The following is a 14,408-nucleotide window of genomic DNA, read 5'->3' on the forward strand; positions in this document are numbered from 1 at the left end:
TGGCAAAGGACAAATTTGAGGATTCTTAATGTTGGAGTTTTGATGCTGAAGTCTTAAGCTGGAGCCCCAGGGAAAGAGACAGAGCTGTTCACCTGATAATCTACAGCTGACCTTGTGGAGAGAGGCAAAACCTAGAGAGCCTCATAGTCTACAGCTGACCTTGTGGAGAAAAAGAGGAGCTAAGCCCAGAGGAACCCAGGAAGCCTGAACCCTCGCAGACATTAGCAGCCGTCTTGCTCCAACAGGTGAAACTAGACTTTGGTGAGGGAAGTAACTTATGCTTTATGACCTGGTATATGTAAGCTCCTACCCCAAATAAATACCCTTTATAAAAACCAATCAATTTCTGGTATTTTTCATCAGCACCCCTTTGACTAATACATGCCTTTACTGTAATAACATTGACTATTAACTGCTTGAACTCCCCAATCAAACACGTAGACTGTTAGAATGGATAAAAATTTATGAGCCATCTATATGCTGTCTGCAAGAGACTCACCTCAGAAGTAAGGGCATAACCAAGTTAAAAGGAAGGATGGAAAAAGATATTCCATTGCAAATAGTAACCAAAAAAGAAATAGCAATACTAGTATCAAACAAAATAGATGCAAATCTAAATGCAAAACTGTCATAAGGGATGACAGAGTTCATTACATAGAGCAATTCACCAAAAAGAAATAACAATTATTTATTCACCTAAACTGGGTTTCCTAAGATACATGAGGCAGACATCAGCAAAACTGAAGGGAGAGGAGAGCAGATGTGGCTCAAGCAGTTGGGCACCCACCTCCCACTTGGTAGGTCCTGGGTTCAGTACCCAGTGCCACCTAAAGAAGACAAGCAGATGCAGCAGGCTGACACAGTGGGCTGATGCAATGAGAAAGCACAACAAGCAGGCATAATGAGCAGGGAGCAGATGTGGCTCAGGCAGTTGAGTACCCGCCTCCCAGGCGGGAGGTTCCAGGTTCAGTTCCCCATGTCGTCCAAAGAAGATAAGCAGACACAGTGAGCAGACGAGTGAGCACAGTGACAGACACAGAGAGCAGAAACAATTAGCAGACAGACAAGGGAGCCATCTCGTGGCAGGGGGATAAATAGATAAATATGTTTTTTAAACCTGAAGGAAGAAATAGATGTCTCTACAATAATATTGGAGATTTCAATATACCACTCTCAGTATTAGATAGAACATCTAGACAGAGGATAAAGAAACAGCTTGAATAATATGACAAATGAAGTACACCTAACAGACATCTATAGAAAATTGCACTCTAAAACATCAGTATATACCTTCTTTTCAAGTGCTAATGGATCCTTCTCCAGGGTAGACCGTATGTTGGGTCACAAGAAAATACAAAAAATTTAAGGAATGTGGATTTGGCTCAACTGATAGAGCACCCACCTATGACATAGGAGGCCCAGGGTTCAAACCCAGAGCCTCCTGGCCCATGTGCTGAGCAGGCCCACACACAGTGCTGCCACACGCAAGGAGTGCCATGCCATGCAGGGTGTCACCCACATAGGGGAGCCTCACACGCAAGGAGTGCACCCTGCAAGGAGAGCCGCCCTGCGTGAAAAAAGTGCAGCCTACCCAGGAGTGGCACCACACACATGGAGAGCTGACACAGCAAGATGACACATCAAAAAGAGACACAGGCGGCGGACTTGGCCCAGTGGTTAGGGCGTCCATCTACCACATGGGAGGTCCGCGATTCAAACCCCAGGCCTCCTTGACCCATGTGGGGCTGGCCCATGCACAGTGCTGATGCACGCAAAGAGTGCTGTGCCACGCAGGGGTGTCCCCCACATAGGGGAACCCCATGCACAAGGAGTGTAACCCGTAAGGAGAGACGCCCAGCACGAAAGAAAGTGCAGCCTGCCCAGTAATGGTGCCACACACACGAAGAGCTGACACAACAAGATGACGCAACAAAAAGAGACAGATTCCCATGCAGCTGACAACAGCAAAAGTGGACAAAAGAAGACATATCAAATAAACACAGAGAACAGACAACCGGGGTTGGAGGGGAAGGGGAGAGAAATAAATATATCTGAAGAAAAAAAAAACAAAAGAGACACAGATTACCAGTGCCTCTGGCACAGAAGAACACACAGCAAGCAGATGGGACAAGCAGGGAAGGGGAGAGAAATAAATAAAAAATCTTTGAAGGTCCAACAATGAGCCCTTGATACTAATGACTGTGCTTGTGAGCCTGTGCACCTGAAATAAGAACAAGGCCTAGCACTGCAGGACACCTAAGAGTTACTTCCTGAGAGCCTCCATATTGATCAAATGTGGCCAGTCTTGAAGCCAAACTCAGCATGTAAATGCGTTGCCTTCCCCGCAGCATGGGACATGACTCCTGGGGATGAGCCTTCCTGGCACCGAGGGATTACTACCAAGTACCAGCTGATGATGTAACTAGAAAATGACCTTGAATAAAAGGGTCAACTCAGATCAGCAGAATATCTCAATCTACATATAATACCAGGAGTTGAAAATGCTTTTGACCTGAATCAAAGGGGGAAATGGAAAGGACAAATGAATTTATATGGCTATGAGTCTCTAAAAAGAGCCGGGAGGTTATCAGAGGGGTTGCCCTTATGCACATCTCAGTAGAGTTCCAGAGACAGATAAAGTAGATACAACCCCAGGTATTGATTCTTCTGAGGGCTACAGAGACCCACAGGTTCTATGGTCACAGCAGATGGAGTTCAGTGCCATGTCAGTTGGCCCTACTTTGGAGTTTGTGTTTCTGTGTGATGGAGCTGGACTCAGATGTGATCTTTGTTCACAAGCCTCTCCTGTTACTTTTACCGGAACTGTAGTTGGTGCTGGGGTTTAATATATACCCAGGGGACCTGAATCTCTGGACTGACCATGTAATAGCCAGGCCCTGAGCCTCAACAGACTTCAGCTCCTACACTCTAGTTTATTGGACCTACCCCACTCAGCTAACATGGAGATGAAGAAGGTCAACCACCACACCAGGTAGCCAAGAGTGCCTACAACTGAAAGCAGGAGGATTGCATCCAGTATCCATGTGGAATCTAAGCCCCCCGTTGATATAGATGTGGAGTGGACACAACCATTCCAAGGTCCACAGGATGGAGGAGTAGAATATGGATTAGAGTGGACTTATTGATGTTCTATTCATGAACTATTGTGATTAGTAATAGAAGAAAATGTGGCATTGGTGTGGAGAAAGTGGCATGGTGGCTGCTGGGGGTAGGGAATGGGAGGAAGAGATGAGGTGTGGAGGAGTTTTCAGGACTTGGAGTTGTCCCGGGCGGTGCTGTAAGGACAGTTACTGGACATTGTATGTCCTCCCATGGCCCACTGGATGGAATGTGGGAGAGTGAGAGCTATGATGTGGACCATTGACCATGAGGTGCAGTGGTGCTCAGAGATGTTTTCACCAAATGCAATGAATGTCTCATGATGATGGAGGAGATTGTTGTTATGGGGGGAGGAGTGGGGTGAGGGTGATGGGGGGGGTATATGGGGACCTCATATTTTTTTAATGTAATATTAAAAAAATAAAGACAAAAAATGAAATAAATCTTTAAAAAATAAAAAGATTGAAATTATCCAAAATACTTTCATCAGTGCAATGAAGCTGCATGTCAATAATGGATTGAAGGCAGTGGACTTGGCCCAGTGGTTAAGGCGTCCGTCCACCACATGGGAGGTCTGTGGTTCAAACCCTGGGCCTCCTTGACCCATGTGGAGCTGGCCCATGTGCAGAACTGATGCGCGCAAGGAGTGCCATGCCATGCAGGGGTGTCCCCCGCGTAGGGGAGCCCCATGTGCAAGGAGTGTGCCCGTAAGGAGAGCCGCCCAGCTCGAAAAAAAAAAAGTGCAGCCTGCCTAGGAATGGCGCTACACACACATGGAGAGCTGACACAACAAGATGACACAACAAAAATAAACACAGATTCCCGTGCCGCTGACAACAACAGAGGTGGACAAAGACGACGCAGCAAATAGACACAGAGAACAGACAACTGGGGTGGGGGGGAAGGGGAGATAAATAAATCTTTAAAAAAAAATAATGGATTGAAAAAGGGAAAATTCATAAATATATGGAGATTAAACATCACACTCTTAAATAATCAGTGAGTCAAAGAAGAAATTCAAGAGATTTCAGCAAATATCTTGAGATGAATTAAAATAACACAACAGGGAAGCAAACTTGGCCCAGTGGTTAGGATGTCCGTCTACTACATGGGAGGTCCATGGTTCAAACCCCGGGCCTCCTTGACCTGTGTGGAGCTGGCCCACGTGCAGTGCTGATGTGCACAAAGGAGTGCCATGCCACGCAGGGGTGTCACCCGTGTAGGGGAGCCCCATGTGCAAGGAGTGTGCCCATAAGGAGAGCCGCCCAGCTCGAAAAAAAAAAAGTGCAGCCTGCCTAGGAATGGCGCTACACACACACGGAGAGCTGACACAACAAGATGACGCAAGAAAAACACAGATTCCTGTACCACTGACAACAACAGAAGCGGACAAAGAAGAACATGCAGCAAGTAGACACAGAGAACAGACAACTGAGGGGGAGAGAGAGAAATAAAATAAATAAATCTTTAAAAAAGAAAAAGAATACAACTTTTCAAAACCTATGGGGCACTGCAAAGGCAGTGCTAAGAGGGAAATTGAAATATATAGTCCTCAGTGCTTACATTAAAAAGAGTAGAAAAAGCTAAAATTGAAGATCTAACTGCATATCTGGAGGAACTAGAAAAAGAATAGTAAACTAATTCCAAACCAACCCGGAGGAGAGAAACAATAAAGATAGAACAGAAATAAATGAAATTGAGAACAAAAAAAAAAAACAATAGAATCAATAAAACCAGAGTTGGTTCTTTGAGAAGATCAACCAAATCATCCAACCCTTAGCTAGACTGACAAAAAGAGAGAAGATGCAAATAAATAAAATCAGAAATGAGTTGGGGGACATTACCACTGACCCCAGGAAATAAAAGATCATAAGAGAATACTCTGAACAAATGTATGCCAGAAAATTAGATAATATAGATGACGTGGACAAATTCCTAAAAACAAACTTCACTGACCCTAGAAGAGATAGAATTCTCAGCAAACCAATCACAAGTGAAGAGATTGAAACTATTATCAAAAACCTCCCAAAGATGAAAAGTCCAGAACCAGATAGTATCACAGGTAAATTCTACCAATTATTCAAAGACAATCTAATACCAATCTTGCTCAAGTTCTTCCAAAAAATTGAAGAGGGAAGAATGCTACCAAACTCATTCTATAAAGGGTGATGTTTCACCCTAATACCAAGACAAGATAAAGATACTATGAAAAAAGAAAATTACAGACCAATGTCCTTAATGAATATAGATGCAGAAATCCTCATCAAAATACTTGCAAACCAAATCCAAAAGCACATTAAAAGAATTATACACTGTGATCAAGTGGGTTTTATCCCAGGTATGCAAGGGTGGTTCAACACAAGAAAATCAATTAATATAATAAACCACATTGATAAATTGAAGAAGAAAAATCACATGATCATTTTGATTGATGCAGAAAAGGCATTTGACAAATTACATCTTTTCTTGATCAAAATACACCAAAAAATAGGAATAGAAGGAAGCTTTTTCTGTATGATAAAGTGCATGTGTGCAAAACCTAAGCTCATATTGTCCTCAATGGTGAAAGACTGAAAGCTTTCCTGCTGAGATCAGGAACAAGACAAGGATGACCCTGTCACCACTGTTTGTCAATATTGTGCTAGAAAGTCTAGCTGGAGAAATTAAGCTAGTTAAGGAATAAAAGGCACCCAGACAGGAAAGGAAGAAGTAAAACTTTCACTGTTTGCTGATGATATGATCCTATATCTAGAAAATCCTGAAAACTGCACAACAAAGCTGCTAGAACTAATAGACAAGTTCAGCAAAGTGGCCGGATACAAGATTAATACACAAAAATCAATAGTGTTTCTATACACTAAATGGAAAAGCCAATTATCAATTTTATTTGGAAGGGTAAGGGACTCTAAATAGCCAAAAATGTCTTAAAAAGAAGAACAAAGCTGGAGGACCCAAACTTCCTGACTTTAAAGCATATTATTTAGCTACAGTGGTAAATAGAGCATGGTACTGGCATAAAGACAGACAGATTCAACAGTGAAACTGATACAAGAACTCAGAAGTAGACCCTCACATCTATAGTCAAGGGATTTTTGACAAGGCAGTCAAGCCCCCCCCAGCTGGTCCGGAACAGACTATTCAACAAATGGTGCTGGGAGAACTGGATAGCCATATCCAAAAGGAAGAAAGAGGACCCCTATCTTACACTTACACAAAAATTAACTCAAAATGGATCAAGTGCCTAAATATAAAAGCAGGAACCATGAAACTCCTAAAAGAAAATGGAGGAAAACATCTTCAGGATCTTGTGTTAGGTGGCAGTTTCTTAAACCTTACAACCAAAGCATGAGCAACAACAGAGAAAATAGGTAAATGGTACCTCCTCAAAATTAAACACTGTTGCCTCAAACCACCCCTGCCACGGACCACTGGGTGGACTGTGGGAGAGTGTAAACTGCAATGTAGGGAGGTGGATTTGGCCCAACAGGCCATTCACCTACTACATGGGAGATCCAGGGTTCAAACCCAGGGCCTCCTAACCCATGTGGTGAGCGGGCCCATGCACAGTGCTGATACACACAGGGAGTGCCATGCCATACAGGGGTGTCCCCCACATTAGGGTAGCCCCGTGTACAAGGAGTGCACCCTGTAAGGAGAGCCACCCAGTGCGAAAAAAGTGCAGCCTGCCCAGGAGTGGCATCGTACACGTGAAGGCTGATGCAGCAAGATGACACAACAAAAGGAGACACAGATTCTGGGTGCTGCTGACAAGAATACAAGTGGTCACAGAAGAACACACAGCGAATGTTCACAGAGAGCAGACAACTGGGGGTGGGAGGCAAGGAAGGGGAGAGAAATAAATAAATAATAAATCTTAATAAAATAAAATACAATGTAAACCACTATCCATGTGTTTCAGCAGTGCTCCAAAATGTATTCACCAAATGCAGTGAATGTCCCATGATGATGAAAGAGGTTGTTGATGTGGGAGGAGTGAGGTGAGGGGGTGGGGGGTAGATGGGGACCTCATATATTTTTAATGTAACATTTTAAAAAAATAGAATAACAAAGGATGAAAAGGCAGCTGATTCTGGGAGAAAATATTTGACAATCACATATCTGATTAGTGTTTAATACCCATGATTTATAAAGGGATCATACAATTCAACAATAAAAAGACAAACAACCTGCTTTTAAAAATGAGCAAAAGACTTGAAAAGACAATTGTCCAAAGAAGAAAGACAAATGGCAAAAAAGAACACATGAAAAAATGTTCAACATCACTAGTGATTAGGGAAATGCAAATCAAAACTACAATGAGATATCATTTCACACCTATTAGACTGGACACTATTAAAAAGTTGGAAAACTAAGTATTGGAGAGGATATGGAGAGATAGGAGTGTCTTAATCACTGATGGTGGAAATGTAGAATGGTACAGCCACTGTGGATAATTGTTTGGCAATTCCTCATGAAGTTGAATATAGACTTGCCAGGTGACCAGCAATACAATTAAATTACTAGGTATACACCCAAAAGAACTGAGAGCAGTGACACGAACAGACATCTGTGCACCAATGTTCCTGGCAGCATTATTCACAATTGCCAATCCAGGTGTCCATTAACTGATGAATGGATAAATAACTTGTGGTGTATACATACAATGGAATATTATGCAGAAGTAAAAAGAAATGAAGTTGTGAAGCATGTGACAGCATGGATGAACCTGGTAGATAGACATTATGTTGAGTGAAGCAATCCTGACACAAAAGGACAGGTACTATATGATTGTGCTATTATGAACTAAATATATTGTGTAAACTCATGGAATTAATACTTATAATATAGGTCACCAGATAATAGAAGAAGGTTAGAAAATGGAAAGTTGTGGATTAATCTGTGCAGAATTGGTTAAAAGGTTTGTAAATCTTTGCAAATGAACAGAAATGGTGAAAGCATATCATAGTGTTTGTAACTAGTAGAGCTGTTATATAGTCTTGTGTATTACTTGAAGGAAAGATAAAAAATTTAAATGGGACTGTACACCATAGTGAAACCTCATGTTAAATATGAGTATGGGTGATATTGCAATTATAAGATTGTTTTTTAAAAATATAAATGCAAATAAACTAGTGACACAGAGTCAGAGTAGCATCTCTGTACAGCAGGAGAAGCATAGAGAGATTGAGAAGTGGTGAGTGTTTTTTTGTTGTTTTTCATTCTTATTGGACTAATGAAAATGCTCCAAAAATGATCGAAGTGATAAATGCACCTCTGTGTGATTATACCAAATACCATTGGTTATATACTTTGGAGGGATTTATGCTTTATTAATATTTATCAATAAAATTGATTTGTTTAAAAAGACAAAGCCAGAAAAGCCCCTCTCCCACCCCAAGAAAAGAAAGAAAAAACATTTTTTAAAGGAAGGATGTATCAAAAGTGTCAAACATTGCACAATAAGATAAAAACTAAATACTGTGCATTGGATTTGTCTGATAAAATTGTTGAGAACAATTGAGTGGCAGGAGGAGATGTCTCATTACAGTGACAGTATACAGAACTCTTAAAAACAAGATGGGAAACTGGTGACCGTGTGTGCCAGGGATTCTCAAGTTGAGAAGATAAAATAGTACTTAAATTCCTTAAAGCCTGGGATTTAGACCTTCTTCCTAATCCTTTCTTTTTACCTAGTCTATGGCAGGTTCTACAGATACTAACTTTTCTGTTACTGCGTATATGCTGTATGACATTTACATGCACACCACACTCCTATTAGGATATCCCAGAACATTTGTGCCACAAGCTCTAACTCTTTCTTGTTGTTTCCCACCAGAAAACATTGTTGTAAGGTACATGAACAATGACATTATTATAGGACTAATCTCAGTCCCATATAGGATGTATTTTTTTAATTGAATCATATACAAAGTTTGTTATTAATAATAAATTACTTTCTTCCCTCCCCCTCACAACAAATCATGCTACATCATTATGTTCTGAGACTGACCATTGTTGAAAATATGATCTTAATAGTAGTTCAGTACATTTGTCAATGCATCCATTGCCTTAGTTTGAGTAGACCAATGTTTTCTACTGGTGCTGAGTTTAGCCTGGCTATGACCTCATGCCCCCTGGGTATTTAAAAGTCCTTAGACAACTTTCACTTTCAGCTTTTTTGCCAGCAGTATTGTTTTTGGGACCTTGACACAAGACTTTCTCAGTATCAGGGCAGTCCTCAATGAATTTAGGAGAACTGTTTTTAGACCAGAAAGCAGAAAAGCTATTGCTAATTGAACTTTGTCATCACATTTGTGTACTTTGCCATATTCTTTGTGTACTTCCTTTTTCTTTTTTTTAACCAGCATTTTTTTTATTCTCCCCCTCCCCCCAGGTGTCTGTTCTCTGTGTCTATTTGCTGCGTGTTCTTCTTTGTCCGCTTCTATTGTTGTCACCGGCACAGGAATCTGTTTCTTTTTCTTGCATCATCTTATTGTGTCAGCTGTCCGTGTGTGTGGCACCATTCCTGGGCAGGCTGCACTTTCTTTCACGCTGGGCAGCTCCCCTCTGCGGGGGACGGCTACACTTTCTTTCACGCTGGGCAGCTCCCCTATGCGGGGGACACCCCTGCATGGCAGGGCACTCCTTGCACACATCAGCACTGCACGTGGGCCAGCTCCACACAGGTCAAGGAAGCCCGGGGTTTGAACCGCGGACCTCCCATGTGGTAGACGGATGCCCTAAACACTGGGCCAAGTCCGCTTCCCTCCTTTGCCTCCTTCTAACACATTTCCCAACCAGGCAACCAAATATGCACAGGTGGAGGTCCATGTCTCTATGCTCCTATATCAAACACACCTCCCAGTAATTAGGGGCTCTACCCCCACTGCCTTCCACTACTCCTTAAATATATTACTGCTCAGGCTATAAAGTACTTAGAAAAATTGTATATCTTATAGGAGAATATCTAGAATACAGGCTGACCTGGGGTTCTAGCTTCTGGGCTCTAACTATTGGTTCTTCCATATATTCTTTGAACTCTTCCCAGAGTCATTCTAGATGTCTGTTCCTTATCTGGAGTCCTGACCCCATCAACTTCCTTAGAAATCCCCAGCCTAATATTCCCTCCATATAAATTGGGTATCATCTTAATAAGCTTCCTAGTTTTTTCAGAATACTAATAACTGACTGAACTAACCACAGATTGGAACAAGCACAGATTCCATTTGTGAAAGTTATCATTAGTCGGATTTCATCCATCTTTCTGGGCCTTGGATTTTTACCGTTTTAAACATGTCTTTCATATATATTAAACTCAACATGTCCCAAACTCTTGTAAGCAACTTCTTCCTGAACTTGCATCTCTTTTTCTATTAATACCATCCTCTTTTCCATTGTTTGAGCCAGAAACCTGGGACTCATGCTTGACATCTCCCTCTCTAACTGCCTCCCAAAATCCATACACTCTGGTCCTTAAACGTTTTGAACAAAAATCCACTACCTTTCATCCCATCTTCTACCACTGTACTCCAGCCAACCTTTATCTTCCACTTGGATTACTGTGACAGCCTCCTAATTGGTCTTCTTGTCGCCAGTTTGTTTTCTCTTCCAACCTCCAGACCAGAAATTTCTTTTTTAATGCAAACTGATCATTTTATTCCCTTGATTAAAATTCTTCAGTAGTTTTACCATTTTCCTTGGGAGAAAGTTTAAAGACAGATCTTATAATATCTTTCAAAACCTGCCTCATCTTTGTGCCACTTGATCACTTCACATTTTCTCCCTCAACATAGCACTCTTTCAGTTCCTTGTGCTAACATATTCATTCTCACTTTCAGACCTCTGTACTTTGAATGCTTTGAATCCATTCCCTTATATTTTTTACCAAGTAACTCTTACTCATTCTTTATATTGCATCGTTAATTTTACTTCTTTAGAGGAATTTTCCCTGGGTCCTTGAACTAGGTTCGTTGCCTTGCTGTGTGCTCGTATTGCACCCTTTATGTTTTCATATGATAGCATTTAATACATTTTAATTTTAAGTCACTAGACTATAAGCTCTGTAAGGAAAGTCACTATGCTTATCTTGCTTGCTGTCATAAGCTATTCAAAGATGGAATGGACTTGGATGAGAATTTAATGTTTCCCATCACCAGTATGTTCATGCATAGGTTGAATATGTTGAATGGTCCCAAATTGGGACTGAAATAAGAAGTATTGTAAACCCTCTAAGTCTTTCCAATTGTTTTTTTTTCCCCAACTAGTCAAGACACACTTCTATAGCTGTTTTAAAAGACTCCATGAGTCAATTTGAAAGAATTTCTCCTAGTTGAAAATACTGAATGCTCAATGACTAATGGCATATAGAGAATCTAAAAGGTATTTCTAATTTAGAGTACTGTACCTGGAGTTTTTGAAATTAATGTTATATTTCATATTTCTTTTAGGTGAAATGAATCAGAAGTACAAAGAGCTAAAAAAAAGGGAGGAAAATATGGACAGTAAGTTATAATCTCATAAATTTAAAGATAATATATTCCCCAGTTGCTGTCAATTTATCCTAATTCATGAATCTTCTTTTGGGGAGATAGAATGGTTAATACTGAATATAGAAGTATGGACATTCAAAACATTTTACCTTAAAGATAATTACTAAATATCTACAGTAATTTCAGGCTGGATAGAGAATTCTGAAAAGGTTTTGTACCTTTGTGTAAGTGTATGTTGGAGATTGGTTCTAAAGCTAGTATTCATGTTCATTGTTCAGAGAGTCTGTAGACCACTTGTTGACTGAATTGAATGTTCTTTTTGACATACTTTACTGTGTTCAACTTCAATATCTTTTACTCTTATACCTTCCTAATCCTTATCTCATTATTATCCCTCACCTCAGATCTCATTACTTGGTTCTATCACCAACCATAACTTTACTTTCAGCTTTTCATTCACTTTTTTTTTTTTTAAAGATTTATTTTTATTTATTTAATTCCCCTCCCCTCCCCCGGTTGTCTTTTTGCTGCGTCTTGTTTCTTTGTCCGCTTCTGTTGTCATCAGCGGCACAGGAAGTGTGGGCGGCACCATTCCTCGGCAGGCTGCTCCCTCCTTTGCGCTGGGCGGCTCTCCTTATGGGTGCACTCCTTGCACGTGGGGCTCCCCTACGCGGGGGACACCCCTGCGTGGGGCGGCACTCCTTGCGCGCATCAGCACTGCACATGGGCCAGCTCCACACGGGTCAAGGAGGCCCGGGGCTTGAACCGCGGACCTCCCATGTCGTAGACGGACGCCCTAACCACTGGGCCAAAGTCCGTTTCCCTTCATTCACTTTTTAAAAAAACCTCAACTTGACTTCATAAATAGATCTTCATTCAGTTTATGTTGTATATTCAGAAAATTTTCAAAATTGACATCTGTTATTTCTGGTTTCCTTTTAAAATTGTTTTACTAGAACCTAAAGTTTCATAAATCTGATGTCAATTGTTACTTTCATAGAAGCATTTTATAAAGTAGTAATTGTCAAATATAACATCCCAAGATTTCTTTAAAATTTCAGAAAGTGCTAAAAACTTCTCCCAAAATTAATTCATTATTAAAAAACAAGCAAGCAGTACTTTTGGTAAAGGAGAAGGTATAAAATCAAGGAATGATGTGTCACAACTCCACAATATGGGCAATCACTAATACTATATAGTATGGCATCTGGCACTTAGATGTCATCAGTAAATGTTCATTTAATAAGTGTTTCCTGAATGAATTAAAAAGACTCCTTTGTTACTACAGACTCTTAAGAATTAGAGATCACCTATCCTAGACTCCTTCCCAAATGTTCAATTATGGTTTTTTTTCCTAACAAAATAACATCTGAAAGACTGTTCGTTTATGCCTTAGTTTGTGTAAAAATTTCCTGTTACCATTTCATATCTATTCAACAGATATAAATGCAGGATATTCAAAGCTAAGACCTGCATTTAGATCTTGAAGGAAGACAACTTTAAAGAAAATGCCATTCTCTTTTAAAATGTTAAGTGTGAACAAAGCTACTAGATCTAATAAATGAGTTCAGCAGAGTAGCAGGATAGGATTTTTAAGTAGCTTGACTATAAATGTGAAGAAATGAATAGAGTGAGTGGTAACACATTATAGTGAGTATAACTAATACAGCTGGTTTATAAAGGGGTAATCTAGGGATGTAAATGTCAATTGAAAGAAAGCTAGAGAATATTTTAGGGACCAAATAACATAGTGAACTCAGAGGTGGAGGACGATTGTAGTTAATTGTACAAATACAAGAATGTTCTTCTATGAACAAGAACAAATGTACATCACTCTTATAAGATGGTGATGCATGGGAAAAATACAATTAATGTGACATTGACTAGTTATCAGCAATATTGTAACTTTTTACTTTAATATCAAAGAAGGTAATGTGTTAATAGTAAGGGATATGGAAAAAATATACCAAATATACATTGTAGTGCTATAGACCATAGTTAATTTGATGATGTTCTTTCATAATCTGTAACAAATGTTTCACAACAATATTAGTTGTTGGTGGAGGGGTGATTATCTGGGTATTCTGCACATTATATATGATTGTTTTATAAGTTCACAACTTCTCTAATGTATTTATAGTGTCAAGTGTGGTCATCTGTCACCATATTCAAATAAAAATATTTTCTTGAAACTTTTTCAATTAAACTGTATATTAAAAATATAATGGGAAAAAAACTAACAACTAATGGATCATTACAAATGGGAAGCTGTACTGGTGTTTGTTTATTTCATACTAACAGCAAAATTATTTTTTTTGGAAAGTTTTTACTTTGAGAAAAGCCATGTAATTTCTTAAAGAATGTAATAAATAAGATCAAATTCTGGGCTTGTTCTATATTTGACAAGAAAAAAAGATGATTTCTTACACCCTTTATAATCCAAATAAATTATTAAATCTATTTAGTTGACATTAATGCATTATACGTAAAATACCAATTTTCAGATAAAATAGATATTTAGTAGAATTATTTTTAAAAGTAAAGTTAGAGGCTAATTATAGATATTAATAATTTCAGATATATCAAGGATAGCATATGTAAAAACGTTTTTTTTTTCTGAACTCCGTTTTATTAGTTTCTGAGCTTTTATTTATAAATTTTAGTTTACCTAAAATTGGGAAAGTCATTTACAGTTAGGTTTTAAAAGTTTGAAAGTATGTAGAAATGTTCTTATCGAGTAATTTAATTACCCTTGGATTAATAAAAAATTAAACAGTGATGGTTTAAAATTTATATTTG

The 14,408-nt window shown here is 39.5% G+C and overlaps 1 protein-coding gene across 5 annotated transcripts in view; it reads left to right on the top strand.

Annotated features, from left to right (window-relative positions):
* The window catches only part of IFT74 (intraflagellar transport 74), an 89,644-nt gene that overhangs the window by 56,556 nt on the left and 18,680 nt on the right, over positions 1-14,408 (top strand). For all 5 annotated transcript variants that reach the window (XM_004447443.5, XM_004447441.4, XM_004447444.4 and 2 more), the window contains one exon: positions 11,568-11,621. In XM_004447443.5, the coding sequence (XP_004447500.2) occupies positions 11,568-11,621 (54 nt within the window). The remainder of the gene's footprint in view (positions 1-11,567; positions 11,622-14,408) is intronic.

The sequence above is a fragment of the Dasypus novemcinctus genome, chromosome 8 (assembly GCF_030445035.2).
Source record: "Dasypus novemcinctus isolate mDasNov1 chromosome 8, mDasNov1.1.hap2, whole genome shotgun sequence".
NCBI classification, from domain to species: Eukaryota; Metazoa; Chordata; class Mammalia; order Cingulata; family Dasypodidae; genus Dasypus; species Dasypus novemcinctus.